The sequence below is a fragment of the Rousettus aegyptiacus genome, unplaced genomic scaffold, assembly GCF_014176215.1.
Source record: "Rousettus aegyptiacus isolate mRouAeg1 unplaced genomic scaffold, mRouAeg1.p scaffold_m13_p_1, whole genome shotgun sequence".
NCBI classification, from domain to species: Eukaryota; Metazoa; Chordata; class Mammalia; order Chiroptera; family Pteropodidae; genus Rousettus; species Rousettus aegyptiacus.
The window spans coordinates 151417455-151436742 of record NW_023416284.1 but is presented as its reverse complement, the minus strand read 5'-3'; the positions used below and the strand labels follow the sequence as shown (position 1 = coordinate 151436742).

At 35.3% G+C, this 19288-nt stretch overlaps 1 protein-coding gene across 2 annotated transcripts in view; it reads left to right on the top strand.

The window, feature by feature from the left end:
• CEP85L (centrosomal protein 85 like) overlaps positions 1–19288 on the top strand; it is a 114986-nt gene that overhangs the window by 71173 nt on the left and 24525 nt on the right. For both annotated transcript variants that reach the window (XM_016153602.2, XM_016153592.2), the window contains exons 6-7: positions 8510–8689; positions 14014–14166. In XM_016153602.2, the coding sequence (XP_016009088.2) occupies positions 8510–8689; positions 14014–14166 (333 nt within the window). The remainder of the gene's footprint in view (positions 1–8509; positions 8690–14013; positions 14167–19288) is intronic.

Sequence of the window (19288 nt, the reverse complement as noted above, 5' to 3'; positions counted from 1 at the left end):
TAAAAACTGAAACTGTACCATCAAACAGTACCTCCACATTCTCCTCCCCAACCCCTGACAGCTATCATTCTGCTTTCCGTCTCTGTGACTTTGGTTACTCTTAAGTATCTCATGTTAGGTGGAACCATACAGTATTTATCTTTTTGTGACTGGCTTATTTCACTTAGCATAATGTCCTCAAGGTTCATGCATGTTGAAGCATGTGTCAGAATTTCTTTCTCTAAGGCTGAATAATACGTGTGTACCACATTTTACTTATCCATTTATGTCAATGGATACTTGGGTTGCTTCTATATTTCTAAATATTGCTATGAACATATTTGTTTGAACATGAGTATATGAATATGTATCTTGAGACCCTTCTTTCAGTTCTTTTGAGTACATACAGAAGTGGAATTGCTAGGTCATATGATAATTCTGTTTTTAATTTTTTGAGGGTCCACCATGCCATTTTTCACAGTGGCTGTACCATTTTATATTCACCAATAGTGTACAAGGATACCATTTTCTCCACAGCGTTGCCAACACTTGTTATTTTCTGTTTTTTGATAGTAGCCATCCTACTAGACATGAGGTAGTATCTCATTGTAGTTTTAATTTTCATTTCCCTAAGAATAGTGATGTTGAGCATCTTTTTATGTGCTTATTGGCCATTTGTATGCAGGCATATCTTGGAGATATTAGTTTGATTCCAGACCAGTGCAGTAAAGCAAATACTGCAATAAAGTGAGTTTACATGTATTTTTTGGCTTCCCAGTACATATAAAAGTTAAGTTTACATTGTACTATAACCTGTTAAGGGTGCAGTAGCATTATGTCTAAAAAACCATGCACATACCTTAATTAAAAAATAACTCTCTTACTAAAAAATGCTATCATCTGAGCCTGTTAGCAAAAAGGATGCTGATAAACTTGCTTGACACGGAGTTGCTACAGACCTTAAATTTGTAAAAAATACAGTAATTGCCAAGCACAATAGTGAGAAGCATAATAAAATGAGGTCTGCCTATAATCCTCTTTGGATAAATGTCTATTCAAGTCTTCTGCCCATTTTTTAATCCAGTTGTTCGTTTTTTGTTATTGAGTTTTAGAAGTTCTCTAGGTATTCTGGATATTTATCCCTTATCAGATATATGATTTGCAAATAATTTTCCATTCTGTGAGTTGCATTTTTACTCTCTTGATAGTGTCTTTTCATGTATAAAATATTTTAAGTTTTTGAAGTTCAATTTGTCCACTTTTTTTTTTTTTTACCTGTGCCTTTGGTGTCATAGTCAAGAATGTATTGCCAAATCCAATGTCATGAAGCTTTTGCCATACGTTTTCTTCTAAGAGTTTTATAGTTTTAGGCCTTACATTTAGTTTTTGATCCATTTTGAGTTAATTTTTTTATCATGTTAGACAAGGATCGAACTTCATTTTTGCATCTGGATAATCCAGTTTTCCCAGAATCATTTGTTGAAAAAACTGTCTTGTCCCCATTGACTGGTAGTGTTGGCACCTTGTCAAAAATTATTCGACCATATATGCAAGGGTTTATTTATGGTAATGATATTTTAATAGGATTATACAGTTTCCCCTTGTAACTTTCTTATTTTGAATAAAGGTTTTACTTGAATTATACAATTATTATTATATCACTAAAAGCATGTAAAATTTAATGTGTATCTGAAAGCTGAAGAAATACTTTTGACACAGCATCATGCCAGTAGAGGGCTCTCCAAGTCAGTCAGCAGGACAGATAGAAATATCTGAAAGGATATGGAAAAGGGGGCTACTAACAATATTAGAAGGATTTTAAATTATGTGAAGAATTAAAATATTGTTGAAAAATATGATTTTAAAAGATAAGAGCAGTTGATAAAAGGAAATACCCTAAGTATTAAGTGGATATGATAAATATGTAATAAACTTTTTTTTTTTTATTAGAGAGCTATAAATAACTGATTAAATAGCAAGGGTTAGAAGAAACAAATCTGATAATAAAACATTTCTTGAGCAAAGGAGTTTTTAACTTGGATATATGAACATTATTTTTAACGCACAAAATTTTGTATGTGCATATATTTGGGTTCATAGCTCGTTTATCCTAATTCCATAGCACATTAACAAAGAAAATTATACCTTTAACATTCTATATAGTCTATGTTAAGTATAACAAAATTTTGAAATAGAATAGCATTCTTTTATGAATTTACAGATGAAAAACATATTCCTGAGAAGTAATTTCTATTTTCTGATTAAAAACTTTGAATAATCTCACAATTAAGATGACCTGAGACTTAGACATCACCAAGTTTCATAAGCAGGAAATGAGAACTAGATCTTTATCCTAAAATCCAAACTTTCCTAGATTGTTTTAGTGGTAAAATTGGTAGAACCAAAGAGTGATTTGTAGTTATAATGCCTTATACGAAAATTTTAACCTTTGGTTAACAGGACTTCATGAAAAAAAAAAAAAAAAGTGTGAAGGATTCTTTATTCTTTTGTTAAAAACTGAACAAGAAAGAGATTTCTTCTTTCCATATACACACATGTGAACCTTGGAAAGACCAAGTGAATAGTGCTTGTTCTCATTAAGCGTCATTGATGCATCCTTGTTTTGTTTCTATTTTAATCCTATTTCCATTTATATATTTTTTTCTATTTTTTTCTTCAGCTATTTTTTCTACTGCCAAGTTGACGAGTTTTGATAAGCATTCTATAAATGAGTCCCACCTTTACAAATGAGCCCAACCCAACTAAACATAAACATCTAATGTATTAAATGCCATAGCTACAAAAACGAACGGTTTCTGTCTTCATGGATCTTGAAGCCCACAGAGGGAGACTAAATATAAAAATCTGTTTATTCATTTCTTCAAAAATTATTTTTTTTTTACTATGGATAAGGCACATTTTAGCCTCTAGTAATATAAATGTGAATGAAATTGGTTTTTCCTTCAAAGAGTGTGTAACCTAATGAGGAACATAACTTCCTATAGAAAAGGGTATCTAATCTGAGAACCTGTTGAACCAAAAGTTCGCTTGACTAAAGTGAAGGAGAAATAGTCTTTGAGGCATATACTGAATGTTGAGGAGGCCCAAAGTCAAGAGGAAGAGGTAATGCATTTGGAAAAATACAAATTATTCTGTATGGATAAAGTGTAACATGAGGGAGGGGGTAGTGGTAAGAGATGTAGTCAAAGAGGTAAGCAGAGGTCAGATTGTAGAAAAGGCCTGAGAATAAAGGGTCCAACTGTCCCACATTTAGGGCCAGTTCCAGTTAATGCCTGTTGTACTATCATAATTATTAAGAGCACTCTCTTTGACTCACCACAATTGCAGTTTGGTTACTCCAGTGGCATAATAGAGACTGGATTTAAAATGGATGGCATTAGAGGCAGGAAAACTAGTCAGGAAGCTATCTCAATAGTCTAAACATTAAATGAACACCTGAATTTTTGAAACAATTTTGGTAAGAATGAGAAGACATTAATCATGTGTGTAACCACACATAGGCCAGAATTAGTGAGTTTAATATGGTGAAGGAGAATAATGGCCTAGTTTCAGATGGGGAACATTGATTGGTTAGTATTGTCAGTGATCAGGATAGAGACTACTACATCAGGTATAGGTTTAGAGGAGAAAAAGAGTTAAAACTTTTGTAAACTTTTGTATTGTAAATTTGGGACTAAGATGAAGAAAGAGGCTGATATTCATGGGTGCAGTTTTGAGGAAGAGATTAGAGATTTAGGAGTTATCAAGCTACCTGGGTGGTTGTTGAAGACTTGGGCATGATAGATATTGCAGGGAGTGAAGAAAATGGGATCCCAAAGTGAAGATGGCGAGCAGCAGTATTTTAGAAGGTAGAAAAAGAGCAGGACCTGTGAAGGAGCATGGGGGCGGGGTGGGGTGGGATGGATGGGGGAGAGTATTGTCGTAGCAGTGAAGGGAAGAAAGGCTGTCTCCACAGAATGAGTGATTGTCTGACACTCAGAAAAATTAGGTAATGACTGAAAAAATATTATTAAATGTAGACGTTAAAGCACTCTCTCTTCCTACTTTCTTTTTGATTACATCTACAGTTTCAGCTGCAGCTTCTCTTGCTACAAAACTCATTACTGTAGTGCAAATTTACTCATACACTAATGGTAAATGGGAGAATGATGTCAGTATAGTTTTCAGGTCTCATTGGTTTATATGTGTTCCCCATCCCTCCCAGGCGAAGGGAGTTAAAATACTGGGAGTAAAATTAGAATCTTTGGCAGGCTGCAAAAAAGCCCTAGGCTCACCCTGTTGCATTGGCAACAGAAGCCTCTATAAACTTCATTTAAAAAAATTATGATTCCCTCCACTTCCTCGAGAGATACACTCGCTTCTATAGTGGTTTAGATCCAAGTTCTTTACCAGTTATTTCTTTCGCAAATATTTTCTCCCACTGTGTGACTTGTCTTCTCGTTCTCTTGATAATTGTCTTTTGCAGAACAGAAAATGTTAATACAGTCCAGCTTTCAGTTGTTTCTTTTATGGGTCACATCTTTAGTAGTGTATCCAGAAGTCATTGCTATGTCCAACTCATATTTTCATCCTCAGTTTTTAGACTCATGCACATTAAGGATTGCTATCTCTTCTTGGAATATTAACCCTTTTATCCTTATGTAATGCTCCTCTTGATCCCTGATAACCTTCCTTCCTCTAAAGTTTGCTTTGCTGAAATTAATATATTTCGTCCATCTTTCTTTTGATTAATGTTAGCATAATACATCTTTCCTATCCCTTTTAATTTATCCGTGTCTTTATATTTAAGGTGGGTTACTTGTAGACAACATATAGTTGCCCATGTTTTTGGATTCACTCTGATAGTCTCTTTCAGTTGGTTTATTTAGACCATTTACATTTAAAGCAATTGTTGGTATAGTTGGATTAATATCTGCTATGTTTATTGTTTGTTTAATTGATCTTGTTCTTTGTTCCTATTTTCATCTTACACACTTTCTCTGCCTTTTGTGGTTTTAATTGAGCACTTTATATGATCCCATTTTCTCTCCTTTCTTAGAATATAGATTACACTTTTGAAAAAAACTTTGTTTTAGTCGTTGTCCTAGAGTTTACAATATACATTTACAACCAATCTAAGTTTACTTGCAGATGACACTATACCTTTCATGGGTAGTGTAAATACATTATGATAACTAAATATTCCTAAACCTTCCCTTCTTTACAGTGTATCATTGCTGTCATCTATTTCATCTATATGTAAGCATACACATACATAATTGAATATATTGTTGTCATTATTATTTTGAACAAACTGTTATCTGTTAAGTTAATTAAGAAAAATAAAAGATTTTATCTCCCCTATTTATACCTTCTGTAATGCTCTTCTTTTCTATAATTAGATCCAAGTTTCTGACCTAAATCATTTTCCTTCTGTCTAAAAAACAACTTTTAAATTTGTTGCAATGCCAAATCTACTGGCATCAAATTCCCTCAAGTTTTATTCGTCCAAGTATCTTTATTTCTCCTTCACTTTCGAAGGATAATTTTACACAGTACAGAATTCTAGGTTGGTGGGTTTTTTATCTCAGTACTAAATATTTCACTATACTCTTTCTTTATTGCCTGGTTTCTAAAAAATTGAATATAACTTTTATTTTTACCAGTCTATACATAAGGTGTTTTTTCTCTGGTTTCTTTTAAGAATTTTTTTATCTTTGGTTTTTATACATTTAAATATAATATACTTATGCACAGTTCTTTTGATATTCTGCTTAGTGTTCTTGGTGTTTCCTAGATCTGAAGTATAGCACCTGACAGTTTGGGGAAATTCTCCAACATTTTTGTTTCAGATATGCTTCTGTTCCTTTCTCTTTCTTCATACATGATCCCACTATGTGTGTGGTACATGTAGCTACCTCACAGTTTTTGGCTATTCTGTTCTATTTCTTCCAGTCTTTTTTTTTTTTTTTCTCTTTGCTCTTCACTTTTGGAAATCTTTGGTTCTGTTGTGAAATCCTCGAACTCATAGATTGTTTCCTGATCTATGTCCAGTCTACAGATGAGCACATCAGAGACAGTCTTCGGTTCTGTTACAGTGTTTTCAATCTGTAGTATTTATTTTTGATTCTTTAGAATTTCCATCTCTGTGCTTAAATTATCCGTCTGTTCTCACATGTCATCTCCTTTAGCATTAAAGCCCTGAGCATATTACTCATAGTTTTAAAAATTTCTAGTCCGATAATTCCAACATTCCTAACATATCTGACTCTGGTTCTGATGCTTATTCAGTCTCTCCAGACTGTTTTCATCTTTTAGTATATCTTGGAAATTTCGTTGAAAGGGAGACCCGATATACTAAAGGTAAAGGAAATATGGGAAATCGGTCTTTAATAATGTAGTGGAAAGGTGTTGCAGCAAGGAGAAGCATTCTGTAGTACTTTGAGTAGCTCTTAGTCTTCTAGTGACCTCTGCTCCTGCACTGTGAGCTTCACTGCTTCTCAGTTCTTTTTTTCCCCACACTTAGGTGGGACAGGATAGTGTTTTCCCTGCCCATGTGGAAGGCTAAAGGTAGCTGGAGTTAGGATTTCCTTTCTAGGTCGGTTAGTTCCCTTCTAGGCAGCCTTCCTAGAACTATTCTGTGGTAAAATAGTTTCTCCTGAGGTCAGATTTTGTTAAGATGAACAGAGTGTTCAAGCATATTTCAGAATGATTACTTTTCTCTTCCTGCTGTTGGAAGAGGGAATTTTCTATGATATTCACTGTTAGGACCTGGTAGAGCTCTTGGAGATAAAAAATAGTTGAAGATCCCCTGTGACTGGATCCCACTGGAGGTTTGCCCACTCTGAGCCTCCAGCATTTCATCAGTACAGTTCTGGGTTTCCTACTCCAGTACTGGTTCCCATGGAGGATTCTGTTCTTGTAAGTGTGATTCTCTCATAAGTGTGATTCTCTCTATTTACTTGCTTCTCCGATTTTGGGAGCAGCACTTGACCCTGTGAACTCACTTCTCTCACAGATCTAAGAAGAGTTGTTGACTTTTCAGTTCATCTTTTCACTTATTAGTAAAATGGATGAAGTAGCGATTTCTAAGCCCATTACATGCCAGGTTGGAAACTATCTGTATTAACTTTTTACAGTTTCCTAGCATAGCATTGCCATTTTCCCAAGTCTAGACGTACTTTTCTTATTGCCATATGGTCATCTGTACTTACATGTTCAACTGGCATCTTAATGTCAGTAGGTTTCAATTGTTAATTAAGTGCATCTGCTTAGACCTATTCTCCTGTGTGACTTCCTTACCTCTGGTCAGAACTTGACCTTTTTTGTTATACTCACAATTTCAAACCTTGGTTATCTTTAATATTTCTTGTCCATTCACATATTAAAATAATTTTTTAAATTTTTTTTGTTCTACTTCCAGAGTTTCTTCAGCTCTTCATTTTTTTCTAGCCAAATAAGTTAGAATAATTTTTAAAAGTGACATATTCATATCTATTCTCAATATCCTATCGTTCATCCTGCTACTGCTTCCAGTTGTAGCACTCACGTGTCCTTTATCCTCTTTTCTCTTTTCCTTTTAATCAACAGTTATTGATAGTCTACTCACCACACTAAATGCAGTGAATACAGATTTATAAAACAAGAATTCACAGACTTCTGAAATCGTGTTACTTTGTTGTTCTGAAACCGTCACTGGTTTCCCATTCCTGCGAATTAAGGTTCAACTCTGAATCTTGTGATTCTACATTATAATCCATTTAGATTTTGAAATTTTCCGTTATATTATCTGCTCTTATGACCTCTACTTGACTCAGACATGGGTACTCTCAACATATATTTCATAGTTTGCCTTTGTAACACATTTTTTCTGGAATGCTTTTCTTCCTTTCTCCATTTCTGCCAGAATCTTTATTGTCAAAATTTGCCTCAAAAGCCACCTCTCCAGTAAAACCTTTATTCTCATTCTCCCAATGTCATCTTCATTTATCCTGCTACCTACTAACACTTTGTACTTAAGATGGCTTTTCTTAGGCTACCATATTATAATATAGTCTATATATAATTATCTACAGGTTTCTCATGCCTCTGTTTATAATTTGAGTTTATAAAGAACAATGCCTAAATGTATCATCTTTGAAATATCCTGCACATGATAAATGCTATTTATATAGTTTTTTAATTGCATCTCCACCTTTTGCTAAAGTCTGAGTTTTTTAAGGCCTAGTTCAAGTTTTTAGAGGCTTTCATGTATATATGTGTGTGTGTGTATATATATATAAAGCCTTTCCACCTTTCCATAGCTACTACATATGCAACTATTTTAGCTCTTTGACAGTTTCATTGTATTTGTGTGTGTGGGGTGGGGGGAGTACTTTATTAAACTGGTGATGAGCTAGAATTTATGCCAAGGTCTGTTTGTTGCTAAAGCCTCTATATACTCTTTGTACTATATCTCATTAGTAATTTTTGTGTGTGTTCAAAACAAGTTAGTATTTAAAGTCTTACCTTTTTTGTTCTTTCCTCATAGCCACAATTTGAGAATACTTCACTGCAGACTCCGTTTTCAGATCAGTCAGTGTCGGGTTCCCAGCAAGAGGAACTTGAACAGAAGCTTGCATCCACTGAGAAAGAGGTGTTACAACTTAATCAGTTTCTCAAACAGAGATTAAGCCAATTTAGTGATGAGAAGAAGAAACTGGAGGAAAAAGTAGGTATTTTTGATAAAGTTAAATTAGGCCAACAACTTTCCTTCAGCGTATAGTTGTCTGTCTTCTACTCTATGCCAGGTGTCATGCCAGGCTGTACATTTCTACTGGAGTGATTAGATTTGTAGTAACTTTTGAGAAACCCTGTCTACAAAAATCTAGGGGTTGTCTTGAGGCATAAAAACACTGTGTATTGTATCTTTCTAACTAATAGTGAAACCTTTTTAAAGTTAGTTGCCTACACTGAGATGTGACACTGGTAACTGTTCTCCCTTTTTGTGAGCCCTGATTCTTTGTCATGTAGGGCATAATTATTGGTAGATGAAATAAATAAATGGCTTCAGGTTATTTAAGCTGTAGCCCCCGATTTAGAATAATTAGCTAGCTAAATTCCTTTATATATCCACTATATCTCTACATTTATTTGATCTTTCTATTTTAAAGTTTTTACGTATTTTATCAAATTTTTTTATAATATTATTCAAGATAAAGTAGGGTACATGCTAGCCATAATTTACTGAGTAAGCACAGATCCTTAAGCTGCTACTTAGTGGCAGAACTGGTTTTAGATTTCTTTCTTGATGTATCCAGCTTATTATTCTATTATTAACTGAACCATCTATTCAAGTGATTATGAAGCAGGTCACTATGATTTCTATCACGAGATTTGGAGCTATTAATAGAGAACTAAAAACTGACATTTTGGTGTGAGTAGGTGTGTGTGTGTATGGGTTAAAATTTTTACCTTCCAAAAATTGACAAAAATTTTACATAGTTTCTTTTTGTAGCTGTGTGATGTATTTTGTCTTGGCTAACATGAAAGTGTTTTTAAGTACCTCTTGTTTCTTTTCTGTATTTATTGTGCTTCATACAATACCACAATTTGGAGGAAGCTAAAGAAATATTCATTGGTCATACAGATGTGGGAGAGATTAAACTATTTTCTCCTCTGAGACTTGTTAATTAAAAGATCATGTGAAAATTATTTTATGGATACAGTTTTAAAATTGACTTTTGTTTTATCGTAAGTTTTTCATCTCTTACTACTTTTGGTGTTTATTGCTTAATAAAATTGATTTATATACTAACTACCTATTTGACAGCTACTTGGATATCTTAAAAAGATTCACCCTTTTTATATCTAAAATGTAATTCTTAATTTGCCTCCAACTGTCCTATTCTTCTGAAATGAAACAAATTTTTTTTCAGGGTTTATTACCATATATTCAGTTACTCATGCTTGAAATTTTACTAATCAAACCTATCTCCTAAATATTTACAGACTATCCAGTACTACCAGCATGGTCCCAGTTATCTCTTGGCAAAGCTTTTGTAATAGCCTCTTCATTGGTGTCTGAATCCACTTCTGCCTTGCCTATCTGCACTTCCCCTCTGTCCACTTTTTTAAATATCATTGCAATTCTGTTTTTTCTCTAATTATATTTTTTAAAAATTAGAACATAATTTATATATAGTCATATCTACAGATCTCGAGTGTCTATTTTGATAAGTACTGCTAATAGTATATCCCCATATAACTACTATCTAAAATGAAACACAAAACATTCCAGTCACCCAAGAAGTTCTCTTGCATCTTTTTAATCTCCTTTTTCTCCTTGAAACATTTTTTTATCTCAGTATTGATTAGTTTTGAGCCTTATTGAACTTCATGAAAATAGAGTCATACAGTGTGCATTCTTTTGTGTCGCTTTTCTTTGACTCAGTGTCTTTGAGGTTTATTAATATTGTCGCATGTATTGGTAGTTTGTTCTTATCAACTGCTGAGTTGCATTTCATTATATAGATAGACCACAGTGTATCTGTTCATGAATATGTAGATTGTTTGCAATTTGGGGAAATTATGAATAAGGCTACTGTGAACATTCTTGTACTAGACTCTTTATATATATGTGTGTGTTTTAATTTATTTTGGATAAATCTCTGAGTGGAATTTCTAGGTCATACAGTTCATAGAATAGGTATTTAATTTACAAGAAACTTCCTAAATTCTTCCAAGTGTTTGTACCATTTAACACTTCCAAAACGAATGTATGAGAGGTCCAGTTGCTCCACAACCTCCCAGATCCATTCTTGATAGTGCGGGGGACTAAACAAGAAGAACCAGTCATTTCACTTACTTTTCACTTACTTTGTTAACTAATGCCATCTCATTGTCTTTAAAATAAGAATTAGATTTTCCCCATGACCTAAATGACCCTACCTAATTATGTAGCCTTAGCCCTCTGGTACTGTGTCTTGCAGTTGCTCCAACAGGTCAGGCTTTTGTTTCTGCTGTCATAGTTTTTAAACAAAGTATCCTTTTTGCTAGGTAGGATACTTGGCTCTCTTTTCCCAGTCACCTACATTTTGTCAAGTCTCCAATTAAATATTTTCAGCCTCCTTTTATATACTTAGAGCATTTCATTCTTTTTTTTCCCAGTGTAATTTCAAATAATCATTTTTTTTTAAATGTCTCTGTAAGCTCCATGAAGGGAGGGGTGTATCTGAATGTGTCATTGTAGCATATGTAGCACCAGCCATGGTGTCTGGAATATTGAGTGAGTGAATGAATGAAAGAACGTTTTCAAGTGATTTTTTTTTTCCAAGGGAGAAGAAAAGGGAATGAGGTAACCCTAACAAAGGACTAAAGAAAGAATAGAGAGCAATACCAAAGATGTGAGAGTGGGCACATGATGGAGAAGGTTCCTGAGAGAAACAGGGAAAGTTTGCTAACAGACACCAAGGTGGAAGAGGCACTCGTAGAAAAGAGGGATGGCCTTTCTGTGAAGTGAAGCAGTTAAGAATGGAAATGTTGATAGCAGGAAAACCTGAGGATGGGGTGAATATAGAGGGTAGAGTTTGTATAAAAGGACATAGAAGTGATTTGAGATCTCAAAGGGAGTGTAGAAGCTAGAAAATAGACTCATTGATAATACATCAGCTAAACAGCACTTTAGGCCCATGTGAGATTGGATTGCATTGTTTCCTTCTGCATTTACTTATAATCCTGATCAAGACTGATTCTGTGAAAGAAAAACATTTAATGTGATGATGATGATGAAAGAAATTACTCTTTGCTGAGCCAGATAGCATGTTGATGTGCATTAAATGCATCATCTTATTTAATCCTAATCTTCAGAAAAACCCTATGAGGTATATACTAGACTTTCATTTTTAAAAACAAGGAAACCAAAGCTTTGAGAATAGTAGTTTGAGTAATTTGTCCAGTTGCATGTAGACAGAAATTGTTGAAAAGCTAGGGATAAAATTCAAGACAATATAACTGTACAGGAGATGCTTTGGTTCTAATATTAATGCTTTATAAAAAATTTAGAGGATGACATTTCCTCATTAATCTATTTTGTTCTAATTATTATATTTAAAATAAAAATAAATTTGTAAAACTCTTCTAAAATAGGGCACTCCTATTGCCTTCTAGGAAAGATCCTAGTATTGCATAATATTTCCTTGAAAAGAAAAACTTTACTTTTTATAAATAGAATAGGAAAGATTTATAAGTGATGTCTTATTTACCTGTAGCTAATTACTGGCATTCAGATTACAGTAATGTCTGTTAATCTGAAACAACACAAAACTTTAAAGCTAAAGCAAAACAAAACAAAGAGCTTCTCATCAGTGAGCAGGGCTTTAAAAAACCCAAAATCCAGTGGTTATATATTACCAATTTGTGGTCGACAAATAACAGATGGTATCCAATAGGAGATTGTTGGCAGAGATTTGTGATCAACAGCAGCAAGCATGACATGATAGCAAAGAAGGCAGTTGACCACCGAAAGAAAAAGAATAAAACTAGGACATCTTTGCACAGTAGAAGACAATATGACTGACCTTTTTGATAATATCATAGTGTCACATTTAAGACTCTTAAACAATTGAATGTAAATTAGAGAGCAGTCAGTAAAAATAGGCTGGTGAGTTATGTTTACTTCTGTAATCTACTGGGTCATTTCCTAAGGCAAGAGCAGGCTTTGTTGATGGGGAATCTGGGCACAGCTTGTTGCTAATTTGTGGGAATCTGGTTCTTAGGAATTGAAAGAACCTTGACTTTAATATTCAGTCAAGCAATCCATGTTTAAATTCCAGCCCTGTCTCTGACTTGTAGTTAAGTCACTAAAGATCTCTGGACCTCATAATCGAAAAGGGAATTTTATTATATGGTCCTTCAGGTCACCACCTGTGCCAGCAGTCTGTGAATTCTAATAGGTCACAAGTTAAATTGTCACACCAGCACACTTGCCTTTAATCCTGAAAAAGCCCCAATAAATGATGGAATTTGTCTGTTTTACCAGTGTTGCTTCTTACTCAAGGTAGTAAATAGATCCTAATGTTATTGATGGAGTGAATAGATAAAATGAGATGTGATTCATTTTTCCAATTGAAGTTTTTAAAATTTGAGATTCAGCCTATACAAATTGGGATTTGCTAGAATCATGTACTGCATGTGTTCTATAGTAGGTATTCAGTTAACATATTTCATCAGTCCTAAAATGACATTAATGGTAAGGCATATCTTTATTTTAAGTAATTTTTAGGAGGAAAATATGCTACAATTTTAACTATGACACAGTGCCTTAACAGTAGTCTTACTTGAGGTAGGGATTGGTCTCACTAGTCCCTTAATCAGTTCCTAAGCTTTTGATAATTTTAGTAAGTCCGCTTAGCTTTGATTGCATTGCTTTATTACATGATAAGCAATTGCTTTGCAACTTTGTTAATAATAGAACAGCTTTAATTATTTATAGGTATCTTCCATTCTTAATTCACATAAGATATTTGGATATAGCTTTGCAAGAAGTAAGAATGACTTGGTTCACTGATTTTGAAATTATACGCCACAGTGCTGTTTCTGTGTCTTTCTTGGTACCCAATAACTTTTTCAATGCCAAATTATAATGTAACATTTTAAAAGGTATTCTAAACATCATTTAAACTAAATATGTAGTTTCAATATATACCTAACACTGTTGAGATGCCAATGGTATGAATAGCCTTGACCAAATTTCATATGTGCAGGCAATAAAAGGTACATCATTACTGCTACCTGACTAGTTTGTAGGATGCCATCAGTTGTAAAAGAAAACAAACAGAAATTCTGAAAACTCAATTTCCATGATATGAAAACTTGAAAAATGTGAATATTAGAATTGATAGAATAAAATAAATTTTACTTGAGTTGGTGGTGGTATTAACTTTAACCAGGAACTATCGAGAATTCAGTGATGCCTATGATTAGAATGTTCATTTTGTTATTGTGTTTTTAATGACACAAAACTATTGGAGATTCATAATCTTTTTTTTTTTCTAGCTTAAAACCAGAGATAGGTACATCAGTAGCCTGAAAAAGAAATGCCAGAAAGAATCTGAACAAAACAAGGAAAAGCAGAGAAGAATTGAGACCTTGGAAAAGTATCTGGCTGATCTTCCAACTCTAGATGATGTACAGAGTCAGAGTCTACAGGTAACATGAAATAAAATACTCATCTTTAAATGACATGAAAACATTTTAAGTTGATATTTTAGAAATTTTGTAGTTTTTATTTAAAATTTTAGTTATATTTAGTAATTATAAGTTAAATCTGTATGTTTCATTGCTGTTTTTAGGATTAACTTTAATTAGAAACTTTGTTCATCTAAACATGAATAGATCTTTATTATTGTTGATTAATATGTGGTTACGTTCCTAAAGAAACCTGTGTGTAACTCTCACTCAGTGTTCTACTCTAAAAGGTAGTTTCTAAACCAGTCTTATACCTCCACCCCATACACACACATGCATGCCACCACAGATCTTACTTTTCCCAGTGTTCTCTGGGATTCACCAAGGCTCAGTGATACCTTTTTTTTGGACTATCTTTCCAGATACCTGATTTATTTTCTTCATTCTTTTTAAGTTGTTCATAAATCCTTTCTTATATTTTATGACCTCCATTTACTCCTCTGACTCTGTGAGACCTGCCCTCTTGCAATCTTATTTATAAACCCATTAAACCTACTCTCCGTTTTTTTCTCTAAGTCTTTCTAATCATGAAAATGTCAGCCTCTGCACTGCTGACATTTAGGGGTGGATAATTTTTTGTCATGGAATTCTATCCTGTACATTAAAGGATGCTTAATAGCATTTCTGGTCTCTGCTACTAGATGCCAGTAGCATTTTTCTTTCCCTTCTCCTTTCACCACTATACCCCAAAAAACTCCAAAGATGTCTACAGACATTTCCAAATGTCAGATGTCCCCTGGTTGGTGGGAGGATTGCTCTCAGTTGACAAACATTGGTCTAATCTATGTGGCAGCTCTAGACCTACAACACATTCTCTTTTTAATTTGTAAATTGTAAAACTAAGAGAAGATAACATTGGGAAAAACCTAAAGAAGGAGCACAGGAGTTTGTGTAAGCAAGAACAGTGAGGAATATGGATAAAAAAAAAAACAACAACATGCATTCATACTACCGTACAACCATCATGATGGCTAATATAAAATAAAAGAAAAAAAAGTAGCAAGTGTTGACAATGATGTGGAGAAATCAGAATTCTTATGTACAGTTAGTAGGAATGTAAAATGGTTTAGCCATAATGGAAAATCATATGATAGTTCATCAAAAAATTAAAAATAGAATTAGCACATGCTTCATCAATTCTACTTTTGGGTATAGACCCAAAAGAATTAAAACCAAGAGTTCTGGTCAAGATGGCAGAGTAAACACTGTGCTGGCCTTTTCTCATGACCACATCAAAATTACAGCTAACCTACAGAACAACCATCAGTGAGAATCACCTGAAGTCTACCTGAACAGAAGTCTTATAACTGAGGCTATTCAGAAGAAGCCACATCAAGACTGGTAGGAGGAGCAGAGACACAAAACTGGCTGGCTCCACACCCACGTGTAGTAGTTGAGAATTGGATGGGATTATCTAGACTGTGGAGGTCTCAGCCTCACACCAGGCTCCCCAGCCCAGAGCACCGGTGCCAGAAAGAGAAGTCCTCACAACTTCTGGCTATGAAAACCAATAGAGTTTGTGGCTTAGTGAAATGGAGGGCTGTAGGAGTTCCAGCATTTTTCTTAAAAGGCCCACATACAGATTTACTCACTGATGGGCTCACTCTCATTGAGCTCCAGCTTTGGGACGGCAGCTCAAAAAGTGCCAGGGACATATGAGGAGGAACTGAATTATGTGGCTTCAGTGTGAGAGCTGGAGAGGCTGCTTTCTCCCAGACGGAAGTTCTGGCAGAGGGCATTGATCCTTCGTTGAACCCGCCCTGCTCCTAGTGCGCAGATGTAGGCGGGCACCATATTTGTCTCCGTCAACACCATTTCCCCTACCCTGGTGATTCCCTGAGACCCTGCCTTACCCAACTTGCAGGCCCACCCAAGCTGCTTCCAGTGGCTTTTCTGTACAAATGGCCTGTCTTGGCTCATGCTGCGGAGTTTCCTAAAATATCTTAAAGATTCACAAACCCCAGACAAGTAGCCTCAATGTGCCCTGTACCTCTGAGCAGCCCCAGCCTAGCACTGATGGCAGCTAGCCTTGGTTTGGAATTTATCCTCTCTCAGGCAGCTCCAGGTCCAGCATGAGTGGAAGACATCAGCAGATCACTTTGTAGCTCATACCAGGTGGCCCCAGGCAGGGCACAGGCTGCAGGTGAATTTGGCCTGTAGTGGAGTCCCTCCCAGAAGGTCCTCAGCCGGCTTCAGCCTGAGCTGCAGCACCACCTAGGGTCGCATCTGAGGACAACACACCCAGAGGGCAGACTGGGCAGGCAGAAGAGCCCTGATAAAATGAATCCTGCTCTGCAGGGTCAGCCCTTCCTCAACAGCTCCTCCACTTTGTCAAGGCCAGTCCTAAAAATCAATCAGCCTGAGAGTCGATTCTTTCCATTGATGTGCAAACAGCAGCCAAGGCTCAGCTACAAGAGGAGGGCACACACAGCCCATACAAGTGATACACCTGGAGGATCCGGCCCAGGTGACCAGGGAGAGACTGTGCCACCGGGCTACATAGGACACCTACTACGAAAGGCCACTCTGCCAAGACCAGAAAACATAACAACTCTCCCTAAAATATAGAAACAAGCACAGGGAGGCAGCCAAAATGGGGAGACAAAGAAACATGGCCCAAGTGAAAGAACAGAACAAAGCTCCAGAAAAAGAACTAAATAAAATGGAGACAAGCAATCTGTCAGATTCAGAGTTCAAAAACTGGTTGTATGGATGCTCAGTGACCTCAGTGAGAACTTCCACAAAGAGATAGGAAATAAACATGGAGATAGAAAATAAAAAAGAATCAGTCAGAAATGGAGAATGCAATAGTTGAAATAAAGAATACATTAGAGGGAATCAACAGCAAAATAGGTGAAGCAGAGAATTGAATCAGTGATTTGGAGGATAAAGTAGCAGATAACACCTAATCAGAACAGCAACAAGAAAAAAGAATCCAAAAAAATGAGGATAGTTTAAGGGGCATCTGGCACAACATAAAGCATATCAACATTCGAATTATAGGGATACCAGAAGGAGAAGAGAGAGAGCAGGGAATTGAAAACCTATTTGAAGAAATAATGACCAAAAACTTCTCTAACGTAGCAAAGGAAATAGACATGTAAGCCCAGGAAGAGCACAGAGTCCCAAATAAAACCAACCCAGAGAGGCCCACATCAAGACACATCATAATTAAAATGCCAAAGGTTAAAGACAAAGAGATTTTAAGGCAGCAAGAGAAAAGCAGTTACCTACAGGGGAGCTCCCATAAGACTGTCAGCTGATTTTTCAACAGAAACTTTGCAGGCCAGAAGGGATTGGTACAAAATATTTAAAGTGATGAAAAGCAAGGACCTACAACCAAGATTACTCAGCAAAGCTATCATTTAGAATCGAAGGACAGATAAAGAGCCTCCCAAATGAGAAAAAGCTAAAGGAGTTTTATCAACACCAAACCAATATTACAGGAAATGTTGGTCTTCTTTTAAGGAAAAAAAAAATGGGTAATAAAATAGCAATAACTACCTACCAACAATTACTTTAGGTATAAATGGATTAAATGCGCATCAAAAGACATACGGTAGCTGAATGGATAAGAAAACATGTACATGTGCTGCCTACAAGAGATTCCTTTTAGATTGAAAGATGCACAAGGACTGAAAGTAAAGGGATGGAAAAAGACATTTCATGAAAATGGAAATGAAAATTTAAAAAAAAAAAAAAACTGGAGTAGCACTACTAATTCCAGATACAACGGACTTTGAAACAAAGGCTCTAACAGGACAGAGAAAGACCCAGTAATCCCACTCTGGGTATTTGATCAAAGAAACCCAAAAGACTACTTGGAAGGAATATGATCATCCTTTATGTATGTTCATTGCAGCATTTTTTTTACAATAGCCAAGAGATGGAGGCAACCTGGTGTCCATCAATGAATGTATAGATAAAGTAGAGGTGGTGCATGTATGCAATGGAATGTATACAGTTACTGAGCCATAAAAATGAACTCTTGCCATCTGTAACAATGTGGATGGACCTAGAGGGTATTGTCCTGAGTGGAGTAAGTCAAGCAGAGAAAGACAAAAGTCACATGATTTCACTTATACGTGGAATCTGGAGAATAGGATAAAGAAATAACAGAAACAAGCTCATAGATACAGAGAGTTTTTTTGAAGGTTTTGGGATTGGGGTGTGGAGTGGGATGATGGGTGAGGGGGAGGGGATTTTGAGGTACAAATTAGTAGTTGGAAAATAGACATGAAGTTGATAGAGTACAGCATGGGGCATATAGTCAGTAATATTATAGTAACTGTATAGTATCAGATGCATACTAGATTTATTAGGATAATGACTTTGTAAGTTATATAAATGTCTAATTACTGTGTTGTACACCTGAAACTGATACAATATTTATGTCAGCTATAATTTTAAAAAGTAGAAATAGAAACATTAATAAAAAATAGAAAAATAAAATGCTACAGGAGAAAGAATTAAAAGCAGGATCTCAAACAGATGTTTGTGCATGATGCATGTTCATAACAGCATTATTTGCAGTAACCAAAAGGCGGAGGCAACCCAGTGTCCACTGACAATGAATGGATTAAGAAAACATGGCTCATACATACAGCTTAGCCTTAAAAAAGAAAAGGAATTCTGGCACATGCAACAATGTGGATGAACCTGGGGACAGAAAAGATAAATAGTGTATTAGGTACCTGTAGTAGTCAGATTCACAGAGAATGTCAAAGGATGGTTGCCAGGGGTTGAAGGGAGAGGTGGATGGGAGTTTTTCATGGGTATAGAGTTTATTTTGCAAGATGAAAAGAGTTCTGGTGATCAGATAACAACATGAATGTACTTAACATTATTGAAATGTACACTTAAAAATGATAAAGGTAGTCAATTTTATTTTATGCATATTTTACCACAATTAAAAATAAAGTTTAAAAAAAATGCCCCCAGATTGAGATCATTTACCTTTCTCTCTGTTTTCTAGAAATTTTTGATTGCATTCTCCTCTTTTCCGTAATTCCATTCTCTCGGCCCCTTTACATAAAGGAGATAAAGTATTATTAAGTAGGTGAAAGTAAGATAATGTGATTTT